This window comes from Pleurodeles waltl, chromosome 5, assembly GCF_031143425.1.
Source record: "Pleurodeles waltl isolate 20211129_DDA chromosome 5, aPleWal1.hap1.20221129, whole genome shotgun sequence".
NCBI classification, from domain to species: domain Eukaryota; kingdom Metazoa; phylum Chordata; class Amphibia; order Caudata; family Salamandridae; genus Pleurodeles; species Pleurodeles waltl.
The window spans coordinates 1,823,560,572-1,823,587,018 of NC_090444.1; the positions used below are offsets into that span (position 1 = coordinate 1,823,560,572).

The 26,447-nt window shown below is 48.1% G+C and overlaps 1 protein-coding gene across 1 annotated transcript in view; it reads right to left on the minus strand.

Moving 5' to 3' along the window:
* Window positions 1-26,447, minus strand: part of MDGA1 (MAM domain containing glycosylphosphatidylinositol anchor 1) — an 888,610-nt gene that overhangs the window by 522,279 nt on the left and 339,884 nt on the right. Inside the window, exon 5 of the mRNA XM_069236322.1 lies at window positions 8,005-8,137. Within this exon, the coding sequence (XP_069092423.1) occupies window positions 8,005-8,137 (133 nt within the window). The remainder of the gene's footprint in view (window positions 1-8,004; window positions 8,138-26,447) is intronic.

Sequence of the window (26,447 nt, forward strand, 5' to 3'; positions counted from 1 at the left end):
GGTCTAGCACCAAAGTATAAATATGGAGTTAGTTTTGCACCGAATTAGAGTAAAAAAAAAATGACACTAATTCGGTGCAAACAGAGTATAAATATGCCGCAGAGTATAAATATGCCCCTAAATATGGCCTTAAGGCCATAGAGTCATTTTTTGCACGGGAACGCCTACCTTGCATCTCATTAAGGCAAAGTAGGTCTTCACTTTCAAAAAATGACTTTAACTCCATAGATTTGGTGCTAGAGGGGTCTAGCACCAAAGTATAAATATGGAGTTAGTTTTGCACCGAATTAGAGTAAAACAAAATGACACTAATTCGGTGCAAACAGAGTATAAATATGCCCCTGTATGTGTGAATCGAAGAGAACGGTTTTAAGAAGATTTTGAAAGCAAAATGGATGATCGGTGGTAAGATGAAGAACAGGGAGAGAGGAAGGCAGTTTCAATGAGTGGGGCCAGGAACTGAAAAGGACCCAGTCCTGATCTTCTGAGGGTGGTGGGTGTGGGGACCTGGGGGATGGGGCCTTAAGAAGATTGTGCAGGGGACGCAGCGCGGCTAAAAGTGAAACTTCTTTCTGGGACTGAGTGATCCGGTGCAGAAGGCGCCTGGCACCAGAAGCCAATGAGGCTGATTTAAAAGGGCCCCTCGGAGGCGGTTTACGTATTAGGGAGTTGCTGGGTTCTAGTGTACCTGAAGCCTATGGGATCATTGTTCAGGAACTCCAACCAGTGATGCATGTCTCAATAGTGCAGCAGGTGGAGTGACACCAGGGCCCAGAGGTTTGGGGGCCTTCTGTACATCAATTAAGGGTGTATTCTGGTCTCTACCTCTGGTACAGGGGCCCATTTGCTTGCCTGCATTAGGGCCCCGGCATCCTTCCTCAGACACTGAGTCCAAGTAGAGTAGAATTACCATACTTTAGAGACCAGAGAGTGCCAGCCTCGACTGTCTGATGGAAGACGGACTGGAAGAATTTTCTTTAAACTCCCGAGGAGTGTAAAACAGGTCCCTGCCAACCCATTGACATGGAGAACAGGCCTTGAGTGCGAGTGATGTGGTGAATTGTGGCACCCGTGGGCACCCCCGTCAACATGCATGCTGCAGTTACCAATAGGCTGCAGTTCTCCGAGCCCTCAGACTTTCCACAGGAGAGTCAAACCCACTGATATTTTCTGGGCTATATTGGACCAGGAAACTCCTCATCACGAGGACTGTGGTGCAGCAGGTAGTAAAGTATGCATGTTATTCACCAGCGCCGCAGGAACACTCCCAGGGTATAGCGTCGCATATCATCTTGCGGCGCTGCCCTACGCCAAAGTGAAAGGGCAGGAATGCACCATATTTATACAATACGGTGCATTCCTGTGCTTTCCCCCTGTGCTCGGGCACAATCGGCTGCCTAGTGCCAACGTAGAAACCCTTGCACCATGGTGCAACGAGGCCTCCATTGCATGCATGATTGTTTTTGTGCAGACAGGGGCACATTCCTGCACAAAAACATTCCAGAGAGGCGCTTTCTTTCTTCTGTGTGTGCTGCAGAAAGCAGCACACGTGGAAACAGGAAAACACGAGGAGAAATACAAATATTCTGTTTCTCTTTGTTATGCCACACCGCTGGAGGAGTAAGGTTTTGGGGCTTCCCCAGGTTTATGTGATTTCGTAAATTTGGGGTAGTGTCAAAATCCATGGGTGTTGCATGGGAAAACCCACTGCACGCACATAGAAGGCCTCCCTGGCGCAGTGTAAGGCACCACAGCGACTTGCGCTGCCTAGCCCTACTCCATATCTATGAGGCCATTCAAAACCACACCAAGTGGCTTTGTGTGGCCTCGTAGATATGGTTGAGAAGCTTGTACCGCCGAAGTGTCACAAAAACTGACGATCCAGCGGCTCAAGCCCCTCATAAATATGCCCCCGGTGAGGCACTATAGAGGTCTAAGCGTTAATAACACTGTGACAATCACTGCTCATTCATCAGGTACAAGAGCGGCTCCTCGTAACTCATAGCACCCTCATGAAGAGAAACAGACATTAGGTTGGCTCCAAAATTTGAGAACTCCTGGATTAGACTATTCCAGGGAGACTCATTGTACGGCCCGGGGGTCGCTTGCGGCCCGCTTGTCTTTTACATTTGGCCCCCTGGTGAACAGCAGCCCTGGGATGCTGGCTACTTGTTTGAGCACTAGCATTCAAAACATGTTCTATGGGGAAGCATTTCTATAGAATGAATCGAATTAAAAGTAAACATGCAAGGGTGGGGGGCTGCCCCCTTATTTTTAGGAACACCCTCATGATTAAAGACATCCTACAACAAATGTGAAAATATGATAAAGCTCCCTCTAAGTTAAAAAAAAGTGTGTTTCTTTGACGTGCAGAAGATCTTCACCTTAGTACATCAGATTATATCACTGTATTGAGAAGCATTTATTAATTGGTTGTTTATTGCTTTGAAACATGAACTTAGAAACACTCAAGCCTTCCCCAGCCCTGACTACGCTGCCATTTCTGAACCAAGAAGGAAGTCAGTTGTCATGCGCATCTTCTGTGGGCTAGGTTGTGTTATACATGGAGCGGCACTATAGTCTATTAAATAAAATACAACATTTTTTTTGTACAGCACACATCCTAAACTTACATATTTCAAGGTGCTCGCATATGAGGTATTGGAGAAAAAGTAGGCAACGTGAAATAAAACAAATGTCTGGGATCACACAGTTTGGAGACAGAAATGATCCCAGGTGTTCCGTCGCTCATTTTGCACCAAAACTAAATGTTTTGCCTTTAATTCTTGGCGCTTGACCGTTCAGTGGGGGTGGCAGACAAAGGCCACATGCAGTAAGGGCTAGTTTGGGGACTTAGGACTCAGGAGAAGCTCAAACTGAGGCAGTCAGGCATCTGGGTCTGAAGGCTCTTGCCCAGTACTTTGGCCAACTTTATCACATAATTGCAGTTAAAGGGACAAACTAATACGAAGGACATCAGACAATGTGGATCAATAACATCTCGGTGAAGGGCCCTGTTTGAAAGCCTATAACTTCTCTCTCACTACACCACAATTTACTAGGTGGACCAAGAGATCTGGTGTTCTTTCCCCATCCAAAAAATTAAGTGATTATTGGGTTACAGGCCTCCTTTTTACTTAGTTATGTTCTTCTTTTCACTATAGAAATAGAGGTAGCTGAGAAATCTGTTCCAAAAGGGATTGCCAAAGAACACACAATTTGTCACAAAGGGAGGCCAGGATTAATAAAACAACATGCCTTCTGGTTCAGTAGTATCTATTTTGCTCATTTCATATCAACTGGGGAGTGAGTGGTTCCGATAGTGACACCCAGGGATTACTCTCACCAAAGAAATGCCATGGAGTTGTGAAACCTGTCAACGCTTTAAAAGTAGGACAGTCCCAGCCTATTTTGGCACAGAGGTAGAGCTAGGATTAAACATCATACCTCCTGCTGCCACGGCTAAACCTTTCCCACCTACCACATCTAGCTGGAGGTTGGTTGGGCGTTTCCCCGCCTCCGCGAATTACTCGCGTTGTTGGGGAGTCTTTGTCAAGGATGTTTTTATAGCACTTGCTACCTTAGCTGAGCCTGTCTCCGAGCATGCCTACTCTTTACAGATAAGAGACTGAGGGCCTGATTTAGTTCCCGATGGAGGGGAATACTAAATTACAAACATGACGAATATCCCGTCCTTCGGATTACAATCCCATTATAGCCTACAGGGATCGTAATACGGCGGACGGGATATCCGTCACGTTTGTGACAAAGCATTGCATCCGCCAGGGTCTAAAACAGGCCCTAAATGCATAAGGAGCATGTTAGACCCATTATTGTGCATGCTTGACTCCAACGTTAGTGAAAGCAAGCAGAGATGGCAATAGCAAGTCGACAGCAAAATGAACCAAATGCGCGATAGAAGGATAGCATCTCGGATACAGCCTAAGACCGTTTTGTCAAATCCATTGCTATTCTAGGGACTCGGGACTTAATTTAGAGGCCAATATAAAAACCTCCATGACTCACAGTGCACACCACGTACATGCTTCTTTCCCCCTTTGTCTGACCTAAAACCACCCCTCAAACCCCACCATACTGACAGCAATGCAGCCCTCAGGCGCACCACAGGCTATGGAAGGGCCAGGAAAAATATTTGTGAGTACTCATGGGCTATTGTATCAGAAGAGGACAGCAGAATCTTCAATCTCCACCGTGGGGCCTCCAAGAGAGAGTTACAGGCGCATCTGGATGCACCCACATTCCAACCATTCAGCTCACTGAGGTGCAGAGAACCCCTGATGCAATAAGTAAAGAGGGTTAAGCCAAATGTTCTAATGGCATTGGCCAACAGGCAACACAGATATTGAATAGTGTGGGGCTGAGAGAAGATCCCTGAGGGCAGAGGCAGGTCAGAGAGTGGTACTCTCACTGAAAAGGAGGCAGAGATGCTGCTTGTGAGCTCTCTTGGAGGAGAGACTCCAGCCAATCCAATGGACTTGATGCCTACCATAGAGCCACAGGGTATGAAAGCACACTGCGGCCACATCTTCAAAGGATGCCAAGAGCTCTCCGAAAATCACGGTACTACTACTGCCATGATCCAATACTTTTAAATTGCATGATATTTAAATGTCCGCTAACCACGCCTCAATTTAGGACAATTTAGGACAATTGACGAGGGCCCAAACCAGCAAAAGGGAGAGCTTAACAACTATTGACTAATGCAAGTCAAGCTGCCTGATCCGGAGTGAATGGGCGTGTCTTGGGAACTAACCATGTGTAGAGATATAAAACCTATTGAGTACTGAAGTCAGACACCCGCTGAAACAATGGAATGTGATTCCCTACCAGGCACTGAAATGTGATAGCGACTGAGTTACTGAAATTTGAGCCCTAATGATATACTGTAATCTGACACATTCTCAGCCACTGAAACATGAGCACTACTGAGGTACTAAAATATAATAGTGACTGAAATACTATATGTGATTGCTTCTGAGTTACTGAAATGTGTTGTATGTTAAAGTATTAATATATAAAAACAACTGTGGCTCTAGAGTGTGAGAATTATATGAGATACTGAAATTTGACTGTTACTGTGGTAATGAAATGTTATACTGCTGAGGTACCAAACTGTGAGGTTTACAGAAGTTCTAAAGTTTCATAGTTACTAAGACAGGGAAATGAGATCCCTTGCTAAGTAGTTAAATGTGATAGTTATTAATAAGCTAAATGTGCTGAGTAAAAGAGTTAATGACATGGTACCTATCAAGGGACTGACACATGAGACTGAGCTAGGTACTGGCATTGTATACCTGACGAGGTACTGAATTGTCTACCTACTGAGTGAGTGGGATATGCTGCTTATTGAGCTATTGACAAAAAGATACCAACAGAGGATTTTAATAATGCTGTATTAAAATCATGTACCTTCTTAGGAACTAACATATGTTACTAATTGAGCAACTGACATGTGATACTAATAAAGAACTAAATTATGGCATCTACTAAGGAACTGAAACGAGGTACGTATTTTGGTACTAACACGTAATCTCTATTAAATTGATAGCATATAATACTTGTTGAAATGGGTGTCAAAACAGGGTACGTATTGAGGTATTGAATATGGACGTTAGTGAGTCAATGAAAAGTTCTACCTGTTTAAGCACTGAAATACAGTACCAATCCAAGCCCTGGAATGTGGAAGCTAGAGATCAGTTACCTGCTGCTGAAGTACTGAAATGTGAATGCACTAGAACTACTGATCAATGCATTTGTTGAATGCAAATGACTGATCACTGGTGGAAAACAATGCAGTCTGCTGAGTGAACTGCACATGTTTACAGTGGGCAAGTGCACAGTCAGTCAGTCAAGGTGCACTGCACGCTTCATCCCTTACTTCATCATAAAAAGACAAATGACTGTGTCATCCATAATCATATGCATTTCTATTCTTTTCAATCTATACAAAGTTTAGATAAGCCCTTTCATAAATTATATTACGTGGTCCTAAACTCCCAAAAATTCCTGAGTTTTGTGTTAGAAATGCACAAAAAGCATATTTTTACCCAATGGAGACTGGCATGAGTAGAACAGGGCTCAATGAGAGACATTTTCTGGGGGAATCAGTCTTCTGCTGATATGCCAAGTATGCCCTTGACTATAAAAGGCATGTGAGATGCCACTCAAATATTTTAGAGGTGTGCGAAATTTGCATAATCTACTTTCACATAATTGTGTGAAATGTAAATCTGTCATTTTGCACTATATTTTAGCATGAAATGAGTCCTCATGTCAATTTTGGCACAAGGACACATTTAGACAAAAGTACCGTAAACAAAAGCCGGTGGCATTCCATTGTTCCTGTGCATTTGTGGTACATTTTTACTACTAATGGGACATATTTACACAAAGTGGCATAATGGCATAATTTCAGGAATTTTGCATAAGCAATAATGTGAGATTTCTGAAATTACGCAAATTACACTGACATAATTTACATTTTGCCCAGGACTAGTTTTAATGCACCATGTGCAATTTTGTGTACTTTCAAGTAATGTTCCTGGAACTTTGCAAACTTTTGGTGGAACTCTTTTGTACTGTAGCTTGTTGGCAGTGGTATTTACAGCAAAAACATAATACTCTTATTCTCGGTTCTTGGGCTTCAGAGAGGGCTCAAAGTGATATGTGCATTAAGAGATGGGAAACTTGCCCTTACACATCTGACCTCAGACGAAGCCAATATCAGTGCCCCAGTTGGAGCAGGACTACTGGACTGAGGCCGAGCCAGAAGTCAATGCCCTCAGCAGAAACCTTGGTGGCACCTCGGTACTCCAAGGTGCTCCAGGCAGTTGCGAAGCCCCCTCCATCACTGGCATTGTGGTGGCGACGAGGAAGACGCAGCTGGGAAAGGTGCCCAGGAGCAGGCACGTCTGACCCTCCTGCCTCCTCAAGTTGCCCATTCCCTTGGCTCCGCAGTGCTGCCTATAGTTCTAGACAACTCTTCTACTTTTGATTTCACTCAACATCTCCATGCCTCTCTTGAAGGTATGACATCACTGGGGTCAAAGCAGACCATCCACCTAACCTAGGAAGACACACTCATTTGTAGAGTTAACGGCAACGCCTGCTAGGATAGATCAATCTCAAAACCATTGGATTAAGGAAATTACAGAAAGACACTGCACAAGTGTGTAGGGCTTGAAGAAAGAGCAATGACAGACATGCAACCACATGCATACATAAGTTGAACAGCTATGTTGTATGGATTCATTCAGGCCCCTTGAGGGCCTTAGATATTGTTCTCATCCATTTAATGAATGTTGGGTGGGGATAGAAATGAGACTAGACATCCAAAAACTGCGCCCAGTCGATGCTGTCAAAGGCCTTTTGGGTACTGAACTGTGCTCCTGGATGTCCAGGCAGGAGGTGACAGGTGTCGTATGTGGCGAGATGAGTGCTTTGAATTCCGTATATGAATTCACTCAGAATAAAGTACCATTTCGCAAAATTCTGCAATATTTCCTTCTGATAGCAGAAGCGTAACAAAGGCCCTTGCAGCCCCTGCAGTGTGGGGGTGGGTGGGCTCCAGGGGGTCCCCTCAGCACAGTACTTGGCCTGAGTGAGTCTGGAGGGGGGCTCTGTGTTCTTTGCAGGGGTGGAGGGGCTCCAGTTTCGTTACGCCACTGTCTGAAAGGGCTATCCCCCAACTCCATCACCAAAGCAGTCTTTGCCAATGTTGCTTAAACAGGAAAACATTCATAAAATGCCTGAATTATTGTGTGTTCCTGCATAGCAAATGTGCTCTGAACATCTTAACTAACAGCAAGGAGAGTATTGTGAATTAAATACACGCTTACATTTATGTAACATTATTCAATATAAGGCAAGAGAAAACAACACAATTAAGTTTGTATTTGCATCCAGTGTGACACAGCCCAAGTATGTTTTGCCCAAGATGGGGAAGTGACAGTGTGCCAGGGTGGCTGCTCTTCGGGTCCTTACCTGTGGTGTTGGTCAGCTGGAAGGTGATTGATTTATCTGGGATGCCACATACGTTTCTGACAGACACCTGGCATGTATAGCTGGCATAATCCTGCGGCCTCAAGTTCTTCAACTTTAGGACTTTTGTTTCACCCTGTAAGGTCAAAAGGAAGGTTACCATAGTCATGTGAAATACACCAGCATTAAAAAAGTCATCAACGTGTATTATAAAAAACTCTGTTTGGAAATGTTTTATATTGTTTTGCTTAAAAAGGTTTACTTGCTGACAAAATGGGACCTTGATTATTTTAACATGGCTCTGCCCCACTGCTGACACTGGCAAAGGACAGGGTTCTGAATATCATGCCACACACTACAGCAGTGAGCTCGCTCTGAAGCACTCCTTCGACAAACTTCAGATGATTGACTTACTACAAGATCATCACGGCTTCTTAGTCTATTTCCATATTCTTAATAGCCTTAATAAAGTAAAGGTACATTGCATCGGTGCGAGCGTGACACTAAGGGCCTGATTTAGAACTCGGCGGACAGGTCGCTCCGTCACAACGGTGACGGATATCCCGTCCGCCAAAATCTAAATCCCGTAGGATAGAACGGGATTTAGATTTCAGCGGGCGGGATATCCGTCACCGTTGTGACGGAGTAACTCGTCCGCCGAGTTCTAAATCCGGCCCTCAGTGTTGAAGATGAGGAGGAAGGCCTGGTATTAGGAAGCATAACTTAACCTACGCTGCGTGTTCAGAGGATATCGCGAGTCAACTCATGTTTCTGTGACATTCCAAGATGTCAGCCTTTGCATCAATTCCTCCTACGATCAGGAAGTCCTCAGTGACTTACAACATGGTTATAAGTTACGGGGTTGGTACTTTATCCACTACAATATATGAAACATATTGTTTGTTTGAAGGGTTAAGTTTTGAGATGCCTTCAGGAATTGAAGTAATCAGGGTCAGGGGACTGCTGAGCTCCCTTCTTTATTTGAATGACATGTGCTTCAGACACAAAAGTGCCACCTAACTCCAGTTGGTAAGAGTCAGATTAAATTAATCTAGACAACATTTAACATTGGGGACTAAAGTGCTTAGATTCCCATCTGCCCCTGGTTCTATTCTGAGTTTTGAAGTCATGGAAAGAGGTTCTAACTCCTGAAGAATGCAGGGCCCTAGCCTGTTCTGTCAACCGAAAGCTGAAACGGGTGTCGGAGAGGTGTCTGAAGAAGCACGTGCCTGAGGCAGGCATCCCTAGCAGAACATTTATTATTTTAGACAGATTTCAAAACTACGATTCACAGGTCCCACTCTTAAACTCACATCTGTGCTATATCATCAACTCTTCTGAATCATCATAGGCAAACATGGAGATGGCACCCAAGAGAGAATCACCTGCTTGTTGAAAGAAACTGGAAAAGGGTAAAATTCATTTAATTTCTAGGAGAAGCTGTCTTAGCCACAATGCTAAGAAATATATTTGGGAATTGGGCAACAATAGTTTCCCACTTGACTTGCCACAAACTAAACCTCGGTTATCATCCTATTGCATTAGCAATGTGTAATTACCAGTTTAGATACATTATTTGTGATGAAAATCTATAAATTCTGAAAGTGGGCACATATGTGGGTTCAATTATTCAGTGGTATTGGCTTGGATTTCCCCTGTTTATTTTTATGTTTTGTACACAAACTATAGTCTGCCCTGTGAATCCGACGGTGAGTGGTGAGGCTGGCTCATGGAGCCCTGCAATCTTTGGTTAAAGAGACCGAGGCATGTTTGAGGGTGTAGCCCAGGGCAGTGACGTACACTGTTACACTTCCAAGGACTGAAAAGAATGCCTAATACCGTTACATAATCAATGTTTGAAAGACGGTTGCTTGCTTATTTTGTGGAGTATGACACATAGTAGGACACAGTGTGCACAGACGCTGCCGGTTTAAGACAAGCGATGAAGTTCAGTGCGGTTTGAGGATGTGTTTATCAGAGCAGAATGCAGAGGTGATAAATTGCAAGACCTCCACTAAGAATAGACTGCACGTGGGACCTTTAAAACTCAGGGTCTGATTTAGAGATTGGCGGACGGGTTACTCTGTTACAAGGGTGGCGGATATTCCGTCCACCGAAATCTAAAACCAATTATATCCTATGGGATTTAGATTTCAGCGGACGGGATAACCGTCACCGTTGTGATGGAGTAACCCGCCCGTCAATATCTAAATCAGGCCCTCAGTTTTCTATGGACAAGGAAGAGGCTGTTTGCTTGTATATATTGTGAGTATGCACTATGGTGTTGCCTTTGATCTGGGGAGCTCTAATGCGTCACTTGGCATGCACACCAGGGGGCTATTGATCATAATTATACATTTCATGCCTGCACCCTTTGAAAGAAAAAGGTTCCCAGTGTAACATGTCATGCTTTATTGAAAGTATCACCTAATCAACTGATCCTGTCACTTTGAAGTCCTCTCACAGGTCTTTCATCTGAAGGACTGGCATTGAAGTGGTTAAATGACCATCTTGGTTAGGGCCAGGCAGAGGCTGAATTGATGGGCAGCTGCCCCTCAATCAGATGGAATACACCCGAGAGACTTAGAAATGAGACAGCTTCCAGAACCCACATGATTTGTGTTGTTAGTGTGGTATTGTGATTTTGGTTCTTCATTATATAGTTTTCAGTGTCATTACAAGGAGAAGCCATTACAAAGACCTGGAATTCAATAGGCCGGGGCCGCACCTCCACCTAGTCATCTCATTGATGGAGGTACCTGCTTTACGGCCTCAGGAAATCCATCCGTTTCTGAGTCTCTTCACTGTCTGAAAGATCACCTCTAGTCACCAGATCTTTGAGGGCTGGGGCACACACTAGAGATGGTGCAAGAATCGAGAACTTCTACCCTTCTAACTCATAAATGTTTACAGGCACAAGCTATGCATTAGAGCCACGCCTTCCAGACGCTTTGACTAGGGTCCACGACAATTTAAAGATTGTTGGCAGTGAAGAGAAAATGAAACAAGGTTCTCAAAAGACATGCCCACTCCACCCTGTCAAAGGCCTTCTCTGTGTCAAGTGAAGAGGAACACTCACCTGGTCTCACTGCCTCAGTGGACCACCCCTAATGCATTTACTCTTTTATATAATGTGATAAATGTATTGACGTGCATAAAATATTTCACCTAAGAAAATAATGTGACACTACAACAAAATCCTACAAGAGGGTTTCCATCCCCACTCTATAATTGAAGAGATCATCAGAGCCATTCCTAACCCAGGGTGTGCAAATGAAAATGTTTGTAATATTGGTCTTAAACGATTATCTAACATATTCACAAACATGAGCTTAAAAATACATGATGTGTGTTTCATTGCTCCAATTATTTATTTGATTTCTTTCTTTACAAGCAGAGATGGAAACATAGACATTCTGTTTCTGCCATCAGCAAGCAAATCAATGGCTACTGCTTCACAGTGGGTGATGTCACATGGAAGGCGTGCTCAGTGGTGCAGTTACTGTACATATGCATCTATTTACGACATTTGTTGAGTGCAACCTTTGCAACATAAGGGGCTTCTTGGTGCTAATTCCAATAAAGAGGGAAGGGCCGACGCAGCAGAACATAAGAGGCTAAAACCGGAATAAAAAGGTGGTTTTCGTGCCTTGTGGACAGGTACAGGACTGGGAATCGTTGCTTTAAATGGGCAGGTACTGTCCGGTACTGAGTACCTGCACTTCTTTAATTTGGAAGGGAGAGTACTCGCACTTTTCAGCACTGCTGCAGTACATTTAATGGGAGAGTAACAGCACTTCTCAGGAGTAAACAGGTACTCTAGACAATGAGTATCTGCACTTATAGGTTTCCATTTAAATTACTGCTAGGAATGTTCAGGAGGAGGGAGGGATAACGCAGCACACGTTGTTCTTCATGTACAGAAGTGTAAGACGGAGAGGAGATGATCGGAGAATGAAGTGAGATTCCTGAATGAACTCTAGTGGAAGAACCTCTCTCTGGAGGTCCTGGGCGACGCAACACTCACTGGATGATCAACAGTGAAACAAAATGGATGCGCTGAGCAACAAGTTGTCATTTAAAAAAAATCAAGCTGCCGACGCACTCCAAGGTACTTTCATGAGTTAACTGTGCCCGCTTAGTATAGTGCCCCTTTCAGACTGGGCACAGATCCAGAATCATGGACTGAAGTTATCCTTAATAAAAGAGCAGCTCAGTCTTTGAACAACACATTGTCCACGTGTCAGACACCTTTGAATTAGTTTTATTAAGTTTAGGAATAATCTTCATCAACATTCTGGCAGGATCAAAGACCTCCTAGAGGTGATTTTGAGGGGGCTATTTAAATACAATTTGGTGGGGGTATGGTGTTGGTATAGAGATGTTGGCTTCAATCTCTCTCCTTTCTTTACATCTGGATAAAAACAAGGGGTGGGTGGAAAATTCTGTTCTGTTCGCAGAGTTTTTCCCACTCCACGCTGCACCACACTGCAGAGTTTTTTCTTGCGCGCGGCTCGTCAGCATTAAGTTGGTGGGTGTGAGCAAGAATTTGTGTCCTCTCGTGCAACTTTCAAGTGCTAGAATGCCGCTGGGCAAGATTTTCTCAAAGTGGGCGGTCGCAGGAGGTTGTGATCGTTCACGTTAGGAAAGCTGCCTCTTGAGTACAAAAATTTTTAGAGCGCCAGAAAGAAGCAGTGCCCTCTCGTGTGCGGTGTGGTGCCATTCACTCTGATTTTACAGTGCAGAACAAGCTCTGGGTGCTAAAAATCAGTGCGAACAACATAGCTGTTAGGATCAGTTGTGTAATCATTTTTTTTTACAATATTCTGAATTCTGCTGTGGAAATGAGAGATTTAGGCCCTCATTACGACCCTAATGGTCCGAAGACCGCCAGGGCGGCAGTGGCGGTCTCACCGCCAAATTATGAGATCAGCGGTTTGGCTGAAGTCAAACTGCTGATACTCCACCTGTCCCGCCGCTTCTCCACGGTCTGCCGGGCTGGAGGTGAGCACCTCCATCACGGCGGATGCTGTAATACCACTAGCGGTATTACGACGCGGGAGACCACCAGTATTTTTCATGAGCATTCCTGTCACCAGGATACACTCGCACACACTTACACTTACCTGCATGCGTGTACTCACACACTTCTACACACAAACACACCCCACTCACCCGAGCAAACGCGACATATACACACCTATTCACACTGACATATATGCACAAACACCACTGACACGCATGCATTCACTCCCCGCCTCCCCCCTCCAGCGTAATGAGGGCCTTATTCTGCCATAATTGTAGGAATCTCAATGTATTTCTTCTTTTTATTCTTTGACTTTCTGACAGTACCCAATAAAATATTTTTAAATATCTACAGCATAGCCAGTCCCATAGGGCAGCATATACACAGCTGTACCTGGGGGGAGCCAATGGATACTAAACAAGTAGGTGAGTACACTGTGCTTCAGTATTCAGGGAGGGTTACGCTATGAACGCAGTCCCCATTGCACAAGAACCAGTTGTGAATAACAGCCTGCATGCAGGGAGCGTTTGGGTAGTGGCGTAAGGAAACTTTAGGGTGCCCACCTGCAAGTACATAGAGGAGGCCCCCTCCAGATGCAGTCAGGATCTCTCAAGTCAGAGGCCTGCCACCTGTGCACAGTGCACTGTGCAGAGGGGCCCCCTGGAGCTCGGGCCCCCCCACACTGCGGGAGCTGCTGGGACTAATGAAATACTACTGCGTTTGTGTGCACATCTGAAACGAGGAGCATGGTTGTTGCAAATGTACATGCAACATATCATGAATTGGGCCCTTAAGCAAGTGTAGGAGAGTTGTCTCCTACAGCCTGAGAGGCAGTGGTGCTGGAACAATTTTCTGAGAGTGCTGCCATCAGTGTTACATCACTGACGTTATAGGAATTGTGAAAAATCCAAGCATCTCACAAAGCACAACTGTAGCATATGAACCACGCCCATTCAGTAGGAAAGTGGTAAGTGTGTATGTAGTATGTAACCGTTGGTAAATTGTGGTGCACACTGTTTTAATATATTACTAAAGCATGGTGTGGAAATGCACTGTTATTCACAGACTGCACATTATTCATTGAAATAGACCCAAAATGTGCACTGACATCCAGTTTTTCTTATAAAAATACCTTTAATAAAAAGAGAGATGAGAGTTGAATCCTCCACATGTCCTCCCCACGTCAAACCAATACACACAAGAGATATGGAGGAAATTAGATCTATTGGTATGGTAACAACATCCTTGATTATGATCCTATTACCTCTCATGATCTCTTCGTAAAACTGTTATGTTGATATCTCTGCAGGGAATTCCTCCTTCTGGAATAGGTGGTCCCACACACTTAATCGTGTCATGCTTCATCATATACCACCTATCCCCACCCTGGTAGGACAGTGCCACCCGGGTGGACTCAACCTCACAGCCAACTACATCAAGAGAGAGTTCTTGGATAAAGTTTGCTGGATAGTAATGGGATCCAGTTTGTGTTTAAAAATACCTAGCAGGCCACCAGTGTTGTACACCTTTAATAGTGGTGTCTGTTGGTAAGCTAAAAACATAGATCAACGGTACCCATGAGTTAAATGGCTCATCCTGTTTTTAAAAAAAGCCTCTCCGTCTTGGTGTAGTTGGCTGTGAGGCTGAGTCCGCCCTGGTGTCACTGTCCTACCAGGGTGGGGATACGTGGTCTATGATGAAGCATGACACGATTATGTGTGTGGGACTACCTATTCCAGAAGGAGATATTCCCTGCAGAGATATCAACACAACAGTTTTACGAAGAGATCATGAGCAGTCATAGGATCATAATCATTGAGGTTGTGACCATACCGATTGATCTCGTTTCCTCCACATCTCTTGTGTGTATTATTTCTGATAAAACTATACAGTCCACAAACAATAGTGTGTGGAAATCGGGTTTCATCAACTATTTATCACTTGCATATCACCAAGTGTCTTGATTTGTTGTGATCATACTTCAAAAGTACAGAAAGTGTTGTGTTTGTGCTTTGACAACTGCTGTGTTTTGAAATATTTTCTCAATTAATTTACAGGCATTTAAATGTTGTGTGTTAGATAAAAGCTGACATCCTACAGCCTTTCTTTTCTCACTCCCTGTACCCCATCAAGATTGTCAGGTAGTTCACTTAGAGAATCCTCTAACCTTGCACTTGAAGAAAGAGAAGTAACTATCAATCCCTGTGTTAAAAGAATAAGCAACAATTTGTCAGAAGACATAACCTGATATCTGACCTCTGTCTTTGAAGCACAGCAAATGTGACATGATAAAAACAAAATGTACGGCAGCTTTATTGCTGATTCACCTCCTGAACTTGAGCATGGTTATTTGGGAGTGCTGCAGCTCCCCGCACCCCTACTTCTAGCGCTGATGCTCAGAAGAATAGAGGATGGGGATAATAGTGACTCTAGGCAGAAGGTTCACACACTGGAACAAGCAGAAAAAAATAACCTGTGTGATATATTTCCAGGCGGTAGCTAGGTTACTGAGTGCACATTCAGAATTACAGATGCTTTGCTATCAAAATAATGATAATGGTACATATCTAGGGTGCACCGACTCTTAACAAGGTTTAATTTAAATCATCTCAATAGTACTCAAATTATCAACTTCGGGAGAATGAAAAGCTGAGTGACCTCTCCTCGTGCACACACGTGACTTGCATGTTACTGAACACTCTGCAACACGCACCCAACCCACTGATCTATGGTACCATTCTGAATTGGTCTTACCAAAAATGTTGGTTCTTGGTTTGTCAATATTTGTAGCAAATAAAATGCTGAATAGAACACTACAGTGTGTCAGTGTGTGGCACTGCTACACACAGATCTCTGAAGCCGGGGCTTTAACCCACTGAGCCAGATTCCCTGCATCTAATCCATAGATGTTTCTTTCCCAGCCTCCTTAGACATGAGGAAAGAGCAAACAAGCAGCACATATGAGACCATACCCAAGGCGGTTGGAATTATGCAGCAGGAGAGGGCCAAATTATGCGGCAAGGTTGAGTAAATTATGTGGCAAGAAATGCCAAATTATGCAGCAAAATGCAGCACATTTTGTAACAGTATTTCTACTTGGATTTCGTCATTTTTAAACTTGACAACACTGTCTGGGCCTTTGCTGCACCTTATTAGAACCAATTTATCACCCAAAATTAGCAATCAGCAACAGAAAGGTGACAGGTCCAGCATTGCAAAGGGCCTTAGGCGTGGCAAGATGTGCTGCTGCATATTTATTCACTTTTGAACTGTCTGAGCTAGAAATACATGTTTTTCTTTGTTAAAATCTGCAAAGATTTGTATTTTTCAGAAGAGGTTGTGCTTTTTTCTCTCCTTGTGTGGTCAACAGCATAGGTTTTCTGTCCACACTATTTTTGAAGGAATTAATTTTTCTGTAACTAAAGGAGAGTTATTACGAGTTGCACGGTACAGGCAAGGTGCAAACCTCACACATGAAATTATCATTAAGGAGCGGTCAGTACCGTACAATTATAAGCTTACCCCCCAGAATAGTTAATAATAGTATGGGCACAACTTTATTGTGGAGAACTCGGCAGGATGTTCCTGATTGAACAGTGGCACTTACCACCTGCGCTGAGTGTGTTGTGAATGGTGGCGGGGCTCCTCAGTGGGGAAGAGATGGTGGGATGGGAATTGGGTGAGTAGGCAGGGAAGGGAAAAAGATGCCCTGGCCTTTGAAAGAGGTTGTTGGGTGGGTGCGGGGACAATAAGACATTTCACCAGGTAGAATTTCCAGCTGGGGAAAACCGAGTGCAAAAACACCGGTGCATTTGTGATCGGGCAGAATGGAAATCCACACAGAAATTCTGCTCCACCTGACTCGTAATTAGGCCTCAAAATCTTGCTAGCTGACTCGGTATTTCATTTGGAAGACAGTTGACGGAGAGATTTTTGCTAAATCGTACATATATTTTGCATGTTTGTATGAATCCATTTGATAGCAGATGCAAGTACGATGGACTGAAGAAAGAGGCTGAAACCTTCGGTGGCGCTGTATTTTACTGTGTGAGATGCCTCTGCAGTGAGGCCAGGCCGCACCCGCTGTCGGCCTAAACAGAGGCCGCTAACCCCTGAGCACGCGGCCTCGTGCCTGGATTCCCGCTCATTAGCTCGAGCCCTGGCTCTATCGATCTCTTCCGGCGCGCGCTGCAGCGCCGAGCCCCAGCCGCCTAGTGCTGCGCGCGCAGGGAGGGGCCTGGATTGGAAGTCAAAAACAACCTGAGCTTTGGTGGGGGCAGAGGTGGGCCGCAGAGAAGCATGTTTGCCACCGCTGGGCATGAGCCGGAGTGGACGCCCTGGCTGTGTGGAGCAAAGGCACAGGGCGCAGCTTTGGTGCAGCAGGTGCAGAGGTGCCAGGGCCCACAAGCCTGAGGCATACATGCCAACGATTACTTCACACCAAAAACGGCTTATTCGCAGCAGTCTCCTGCCTGACATTGCCTTTGCTTCAACAGAAGTCAATGGGGAAAATGCACTACCCTGAATGTTTCGTCATAATCTCCCAGGGGCCTACTGAGACCTAATTATTGCTCTTTTTTTATATATAATTTAGACAGCAGCCAGGGGGTCAGTTTCCTTCTTTCTTACCTTGACCTATGAACCACAGACCATCCTACTGCGAAGGCAGGCAACAGTGAGTAGTAACGCGTGCCCGCCATGGGACAGGGTGGTCTGGAGTGGATATTCTTGCTGGGGGGTGCAGAGACAGGCAGCAGTGAGTAGTAACGCGTGCCCGCCATGGGACAGGGTGGTCTGGAGTGGATATTCTTGCTGGGGGGTGCAGAGACAGGCAGCAGTGAGTAGTAACGCGTGCCCGCCATGGGACAGGGTGGTCTGGAGTGGATATGCTTGCTGGGGGGTGCAGAGACAGGCAGCAGTGAGTAGTAACGCGTGCCCGCCATGGGACAGGGTGGTCTGGAGTGGATATGCTTGCTGGGGGGTGCAGAGACAGGCAGCAGTGAGTAGTAACGCGTGCCCGCCATGGGACGGGGGCGGTCTGGAGTGGATATTCTTGCTGGGGGGTGCAGAGACAGGCAGCAGTGAGTAGTAACGCGTGCCCGCCATGGGACAGGGTGGTCTGGAGTGGATATGCTTGCTGGGGGGTGCAGAGAGAGGCAGCAGTGAGGAGCAACGCGTGCCCGCCATGGGACAGGGTGGTCTGGAGTGGATATTCTTGCTGGGGGGTGCAGAGACAGGCAGCAGTGAGTAGTAACGCGTGCACGCCATGGGACAGGGTGGTCTGGAGTGGATATTCTTGCTGGGGGGTGCAGAGACAGGCAGCAGTGAGTAGTAACGCGTGCCCGCCATGGGACAGGGTGGTCTGGAGTGGATATGCTTGCTGGGGGTGCAGAGACAGGCAGCAGTGAGTAGTAACGCGTGCCCGCCATGGGACGGGGGTGGTCTGGAGTGGATATGCGTGCTTCGCGGTGCAGAGACAGGCAGCAGTGAGTAGTAACGCGTGCCCGCCATGGGACGGGGGTGGTCTGGAGTGGATATTCTTGCTGGGGGGTGCAGAGACAGGCAGCAGTGAGTAGTAACGCGTGCCCGCCATGGGACGGGGGTGGTCTGGAGTGGATATTCTTGCTGGGGGGTGCAGAGACGGGCAGCAGTGAGTAGTAACGTGTGCCCGCCAAGGGACGGGGGGGGGTCTGGAGTGGATATGCTTGCTGGGGGGGTGCAGAGACAGCAGTGAGTAGTAACGCGTGCCCGCCACGGACCGGGGGGGGGGGGGGGTCTGGAGTGGATATGCTTGCTAGGGGGTGCAGAGACAGGCAGCAGTGAGTAGTAACGCGTGCCCGCCATGGGACAGGGTGGTCTGGAGTGGATATGCTTGCTGGGGGTGCAGAGACAGGCAGCAGTGAGTAGTAACGCGTGCCCGCCATGGGAAAGGGTGGTCTGGAGTGGATATGCTTGCTGGGGGGTGCAGAGACAGGCAGTAGTGAGTAGTAACGTGTGCCCACCATGGGACGGGGGTGGTCTGGAGTGGATATTCTTGCTGGGGGGTGCAGAGACGGGCAGCAGTGAGTAGTAACGTGTGCCCACCATGGGACGGGGGCGGTCTGGAGTGGATATTCTTGCTGGGGGGTGCAGAGACAGGCAGCAGTGAGTAGTAACGCGTGCCCGCCATGGGACAGGGTGGTCTGGAGTGGATATGCTTGCTGGGGGTGCAGAGACAGGCAACAGTGAGTAGTAACGCGTGCCCGCCATGGGACAGGGTGGTCTGGAGTGGATATTCTTGCTGGGGGGTGCAGAGACAGGCAGCAGTGAGTAGTAACGCGTGCCCGCCATGGGACAGGGTGGTCTGGAGTGGATATGCTTGCTGGGGGTGCAGAGACAGGCAGCAGTGAGTAGTAACGCGTGCCCGCCATGGGACAGGGTGGTCTGGAGTGGATATTCTTGCTGGGGGGTGCAGAGACAGGCAGCAGTGAGTAGTAACGCGTGCCCGCCATGGGACAGGGTGGTCTGGAGTGGATATGCTTGCTGGGGGTGCAGAGACAGGCAGCAGTGAGTAGTAACGCGTGCCCGCCATGGGACAGGGTGGTCTGGAGTGGATATTCTTGCTGGGGGGTGCAGAGACAGGCAGCAGTGAGTAGTAACGCGTGCCCGCCATGGGACGGGGGTGGTCTGGAGTGGATATTCTTGCTGGGGGGTGCAGAGACAGGCAGCAGTGAGTAGTAACGCGTGCCCGCCATGGGACAGGGTGGTCTGGAGTGGATATTCTTGCTGGGGGGTGCAGAGACAGGCAGCAGTGAGTAGTAACGCGTGCCCGCCATGGGACAGGGTGGTCTGGAGTGGATATGCTTGCTGGGGGTGCAGAGACAGGCAGCAGTGAGTAGTAACGCGTGCCCGCCATGGGACGGGGGTGGTCTGGAGTGGATATGCGTGCTTCGCGGTGCAGAGACAGGCAGCAGTGAGTAGTAACGCGTGCCCGCCATGGGACGGGGGTGGTCTGGAGTGGATATTCTTGCTGGGGGGTGCAGAGACAGGCAGCAGTGAGTAGTAACGCGTGCCCGCCATGGGACGGGGGTGGTCTGGAGTGGATATTCTTGCTGGGGGGTGCAGAGACGGGCAGCAGTGAGTAGTAACGTGTGCCCGCCAAGGGACGGGGGGGGGTCTGGAGTGGATATGCTTGCTGGGGGGGTGCAGAGACAGCAGTGAGTAGTAACGCGTGCCCGCCACGGACCGGGGGGGGGGTCTGGAGTGGATATGCTTGCTAGGGGGTGCAGAGACAGGCAGCAGTGAGTAGTAACGCGTGCCCGCCATGGGACAGGGTGGTCTGGAGTGGATATGCTTGCTGGGGGTGCAGAGACAGGCAGCAGTGAGTAGTAACGCATGCCCGCCATGGGACAGGGTGGTCTGGAGTGGATATGCTTGTTGGGGGGTGCAGAGACAGGCAGCAGTGAGTAGTAATGCGTGCCCGCCATGGGACGGGGGTGGTCTGGAGTGGATATTCTTGCTGGGTGGTGCAGAGACGGGCAGCAGTGAGTAGTAACGTGTGCCCACCATGGGACGGGGGCGGTCTGGAGTGGATATTCTTGCTGGGGGGTGCAGAGACAGGCAGCAGTGAGTAGTAACGCGTGCCCGCCATGGGACAGGGTGGTCTGGAGTGGATATGCTTGCTGGGGGTGCAGAGACAGGCAACAGTGAGTAGTAACGCGTGCCCGCCATGGGACAGGGTGGTCTGGAGTGGATATTCTTGCTGGGGGGTGCAGAGACAGGCAGCAGTGAGTAGTAACGCGTGCCCGCCATGGGACAGGGTGGTCTGGAGTGGATATGCTTGCTGGGGGTGCAGAGACAGGCAGCAGTGAGTAGTAACGCGTGCCCGCCATGGGACAGGGTGGTCTGGAGTGGATATTCTTGCTGGGGGGTGCAGAGACAGGCAGCAGTGAGTAGTAACGCGTGCCCGCCATGGGACAGGGTGGTCTGGAGTGGATATGCTTGCTGGGGGTGCAGAGACAGGCAGCAGTGAGTAGTAACGCGTGCCCGCCATGGGACAGGGTGGTCTGGAGTGGATATTCTTGCTGGGGGGTGCAGAGACAGGCAGCAGTGAGTAGTAACGCGTGCCCGCCATGGGACGGGGGTGGTCTGGAGTGGATATTCTTGCTGGGGGGTGCAGAGACAGGCAGCAGTGAGTAGTAACGCGTGCCCGCCATGGGACAGGGTGGTCTGGAGTGGATATGCTTGCTGGGGGGTGCAGAGACAGGCAGCAGTGAGTAGTAACGCGTGCCCGCCATGGGACAGGGTGGTCTGGAGTGGATATGCTTGCTGGGGGTGCAGAGACAGGCAGCAGTGAGTAGTAACGCGTGCCCGCCATGGGACAGGGTGGTCTGGAGTGGATATTCTTGCTGGGGGGTGCAGAGACAGGCAGCAGTGAGTAGTAACGCGTGCCCGCCATGGGGCGGGGGTGGTCTGGAGTGGATATTATTGCTGGGGGGTGCAGAGACAGGCAGCAGTGAGTAGTAACGCGTGCCCGCCATGGGACAGGGTGGTCTGGAGTGGATATGCTTGCTGGGGGGTGCAGAGACAGGCAGCAGTGAGTAGTAACGCGTGCCCGCCATGGGACAGGGTGGTCTGGAGTGGATATGCTTGCTGGGGGTGCAGAGACAGGCAGCAGTGAGTAGTAACGCGTGCCCGCCATGGGACAGGGTGGTCTGGAGTGGATATTCTTGCTGGGGGGTGCAGAGACAGGCAGCAGTGAGTAGTAACGCGTGCCCGCCATGGGACGGGGGTGGTCTGGAGTGGATATGCGTGCTTCGGGGTGCAGAGACAGGCAGCAGTGAGTAGTAACGCGTGCCCTCCATGGGACGGGGGTGGTCTGGAGTGGATATTCTTGCTGGGGGGTGCAGAGACAGGCAGCAGTGAGTAGTAACGCGTGTCCGCCATGGGACGGGGGTGGTCTGGAGTGGATATGCTTGCTGCGGGGTGCAGAGACAGGCAGCAGTGAGTAGTAACGCATGCCCGCCATGGGACAGGGGTGGTCTGGAGCGGATAAGCGTGCTGGGGGGTGCAGAGACAGGCAGCAGTGAGGAGCAACGCACGCCCATCAGCAGGATCGGAAGAGCCAGAGAGGATTCCATGGGTTGCCCAACACTTGTGCCCTCAGGGGTAGTTTAACGTTTTAGAGTTGGTCTGGCAGAGATACCAATCGGACTGGACAACAGAATCACTCTCCATGTCAGTGCTGAGCTGTACCCGAGTGCACGAGTCTAGGGAGACCAATGAGGCGCAGGAAGAGAGAGAGAGACAGGAGTGGCCAAGAAGATTAGAAAGAGGGAAAGAGGAGGGAGCCAGCACTCAAGGCATCACTTAAAGAGAACCCCTACCCTACTACTCCTGATATCTATTCAACAAAATGCTAGGGGTTGCACAACTGTCACCACAAGCCGTTTGACGTTTACTTTCACTCACACTCCATTGCATACACATACACACACATTCATTCATTCATACACTCTCTCTTACATAAGCACACTCTCGGCCACAAGCACACACACAACTTACATTTGAAAAGCATTTTTTACTTACCTCAGCTGCCATAATAGGTAACAATAACATATTACTCACTATTAGTCTGAAAACAAGAAAAATGGAGCCCGAACCCACTTCCACATGCTCCAGCTGCTTGTGTTCCTGCCACTGAGTTTGACTCTTCTGAGGCCAGCGGTCGCAAAGGCAGTGCCAGGGGTCACAAAGGGTAAGCCAGGGTTTGCAGCTTCAACCCCTGGCAAACCCAAATTTATTATGATGCTGCTACTAATCTTGTTTTCTTTATCTTAATCAATGTCTGCAGCACTCTGCAACCTACACAATACTCAAACCTTACGTAAATACGCACTTAACATACATACATACATATGTACATACACACATATATATGTACATGCTATAATCATTCTTTAACTGTCTTTAAGAATGAAAGTATTGTTACAAAATGGCACTATTGCTGGCATGTTAGATGATTGGCCGTCCATCAGAGGTAAAGTGCTATGACAACAAGCACTGGCAAAGCCAATAGGTCTGGGTTGCATTTTTAGTCCTGATTAAAATATTTTAAAAGTCTGCTGCAATGAAAAAAATATAATAAAATAAGACATGATTGCTTTCTGTTTACAATGCATCTATGAGATAACAAATTTGAAGTGTGACGATTCAGTGTGTTTTTAAGATGTAAAGTATTTCCTCATACATTCCAATGCATTCTCCATATAAGGCAATACGATATACCAAATAGTTAATAGCATAAGGTGAGAGAGAAACACTCCTCTCTGAAGCACCAAAGAACAGGTCATGCAAACAGATCCACTGTCAAGACAACCCTAAAACACTTTGAGCTCTGTCCTCTCTCCTGTGATCTCCTGAGCAGTAGTTTAAGGCTAGGAGCGTGAACAATGGTAGTCAGGATTTGTAAGTGACCTGGATGAAAAAGAAACTTTTTAAAACCCTGAGTTAGAACCTCTCAAGCCGCAGCGCTGCCAAATAACAGGCTATATAGCAGCAGCGGCTGCCTCAAATCCCAAGGGGAGGGGTGGGAGGAGGGACTGGGGAGGGACAGGAGGCGGGGGCTTGGAGGGAATAAAAAATACTTTAAAAAATAACTTTCCGTCGTTGCTGCCTCCACCACCTGCTGCCTCGATCCTTTTCTGGTGTCCCAGCATTCACTGCTGGGACACCATCACAGGCTCCCCAGCAATCCTGGTGCTGCCGCTCAGACAGCTATGTTTCTCATACGCAGCCGGGTTGGAGAAACCTAAGTGTGCATGTGTGTTTGGCCAGCCTCAGATGGCGGGGCAAACACACTTGTGCACTTAGTGCACTCTCCCCTCCTCCCCCCTCCCATGGCCCAGCCCCCCATCCCTGCACTCCTGACTGTGCCAGAAGCAGAAAAATAAAATGATAGAAGACTATTATTTTATTCTTCTGCTCTGGCAGAGCCAGTGGGGCGACGCTCCTTCACCATAGCGAAGGACCTGCCCCTGCTGTGTAGATTTATCATCTCTAGAGCTGCACTTCTGCCTGTAAACATGGGATGAGCTCTGGAGAGCAGGTGGTCTATGTCCCTGGTATACAACTTACAGAGCTTCAGAAGTACTTGGAGACAGACCCTGTTCTCTCAACATCTCAAGAGCAGCAGCCCCTCCAGTGAGCTCTGGGGACGGGGCTTCCACACTCAGGTTTAGGACCCTCAGAAGGAGATCACTGCCAGTAAACACACTCTCTTGTGATGGCCCCTCTCATGTATCGAGGGTTGCCCTGGCCTACAGGGCAATCAGGCAATGCCAGTTGGGATGGAATAGGGTGAGAGGTCAGTGTGTAGGCTAGTTTTTTAGTAGCTGTGGATGTTTGTTTTGGCCAGGTGGGCGGGTTTTTACCGTTGACTTCCCTTATATTACCACATTTTTAGCTATTAGCTTTGCTAATGGGGGAAACTTTTATTTTGGTGCCCAGGGCTTTTTTGTATCCCAGTCTGACCATGCCTGTGTTAGGACATCCATTGCAGTAGCACTGCCAGTAAACACACTCTGAGATTAGGTGATTGCCCCTCTTTTACAGTTATCACCACAGTAAACACAGCACTGCTGGTAAACACACTCTGAGCTCTGGGGTAGCTCCTCAGAAACCGCAGCACTGCCAGTAAACACACACCGAGCTCTGGAGATGGCCTCTGTACTAGGTTTAACTGGGAAACACCACTTACAATGCGGTCAGTGCAACACTATGCATTGACCACGCTGCCATTACCATGCATTTGCGTCTACTATGCATGCGTTTACCACGCATATGCATGGTAACGGCAGAGAAGTGTTCTAGGTGTCTGGGCAGACCAGGAAGGAGTAGACAGCAGAAGAGAGAGAGGTAAGTGGGGCCTGCTTTGGGAGGGGGGGTTTGGGGTACTTTTTAGGACAGTACGGGGTAGGTTGGACAGGCTGGAAGAACAGTCGTTTTTAGGACAGGGTGGGGCAGATTTGATGTTCAGGGCAGGGGCGAGGGTCAGGGTAATTTTTAGGACAAGGGTAGGTTTTAGGGTTCAGGGTGGGGCCAGGGTTTGGACTGGGGTAATTTTTTGTACGGGGAGGGGTTAGGGTCCAGGTTGGGGGTGGGGGTCGGGGTAGTTTTTAGGACAGGACCGGGTTACTTTCAGGGCTTAGGGCGGGAGGGTTAAGGCTCAGGGCAGGGGATGGAAGGGGCAGTTTTAAGGGCTTGAGCGGGGTGGGGTATGGTATCAGGTGTAAGGGGGCAGGGGAGCATTTATCACGCATATTTCTATACCAAACAAGGTTTTACAACAAAATTCATTGTAAAGGCATGTGTGGCACAGACACAGTCGTTGATACCACGTTGTAAAGGCATGCGTGATATATACGAATGCGTTGGTCCATCTTACATTTGGTTTAACTCCTCAGTAATGGCAGCACTGCCGGTAAACACGCACTGAGCTCTGGTGATGGCCTCTGTCCTAGTTTTAGCACCTCAGTAACCACTGCACCGCCAGTAAACACACGCCGAGCTCTGGTGATGGCCTCTGTCCTGGGTTTAGCTCCTCAGTAACCGCAGCACTGTCTGAAAACACCCCCTGAGCTCTGCTGAAGGCCTCTGTCCTGAGTTCAACTCCACAGTAACCGCAGCACTGCCGGAAAACATAGGCTGAGCTCTGCTGATGGCCTCTGTCCTGGGTTTAGCTCCACAGCAACCACAGCACTGCCGGTAAACACACTCCGAGCTCTGGAGATGGCCTCTGTGCTGGGTTTAGCTCCACAGCAACCACAGCACTGCTGGTAAACACACTCCAAGCTCTGGAGATGGCTTCTGTCCTGGGTTTAGCTCCACAGTAACCACAGCACTGCTGGTAAACACACTCCGAGCTCCGGAGATGGCCTCTGTCCTGGGTTTAGCTCCACAGTCACTACAGCACTACTGGTAAACACACTTTGGGTTCTCGCGGTGGCCTCTGTGCTGGGTTTAGCTCCACAGTAACCACAGCACTGCTGGTAAACACACTCCGAGCTCTGGAGATGGCTTCTGTCCTGGGTTTAGCTCCACAGTAACCACAGCACTGCCGGTAAACACACTCCGAGCTCTGGTGATGGCCTCTGTCCTGGGTTTAGCTCCTCAGTAACCGCAGCACTGCCGGTAAACACACTCTGAGCTCCGGTGAAGGCCTATGTCCTGGGTTTAGCTCCTCAGTAACCGCAGCACTGTCTGAAAACACCCCCTGAGCTCTGCTGAAGGCCTCTGTCCTGAGTTCAACTCCACAGTAACCGCAGCACTGCCGGTAAACATAGGCTGAGCTCTGCTGATGGCCTCTGTCCTGGGTTTAGCTCCACAGTCATTACAGCACTGCCGGTAAACACACTTTGAGTTCTCGCGGAGGCCTCTGTGC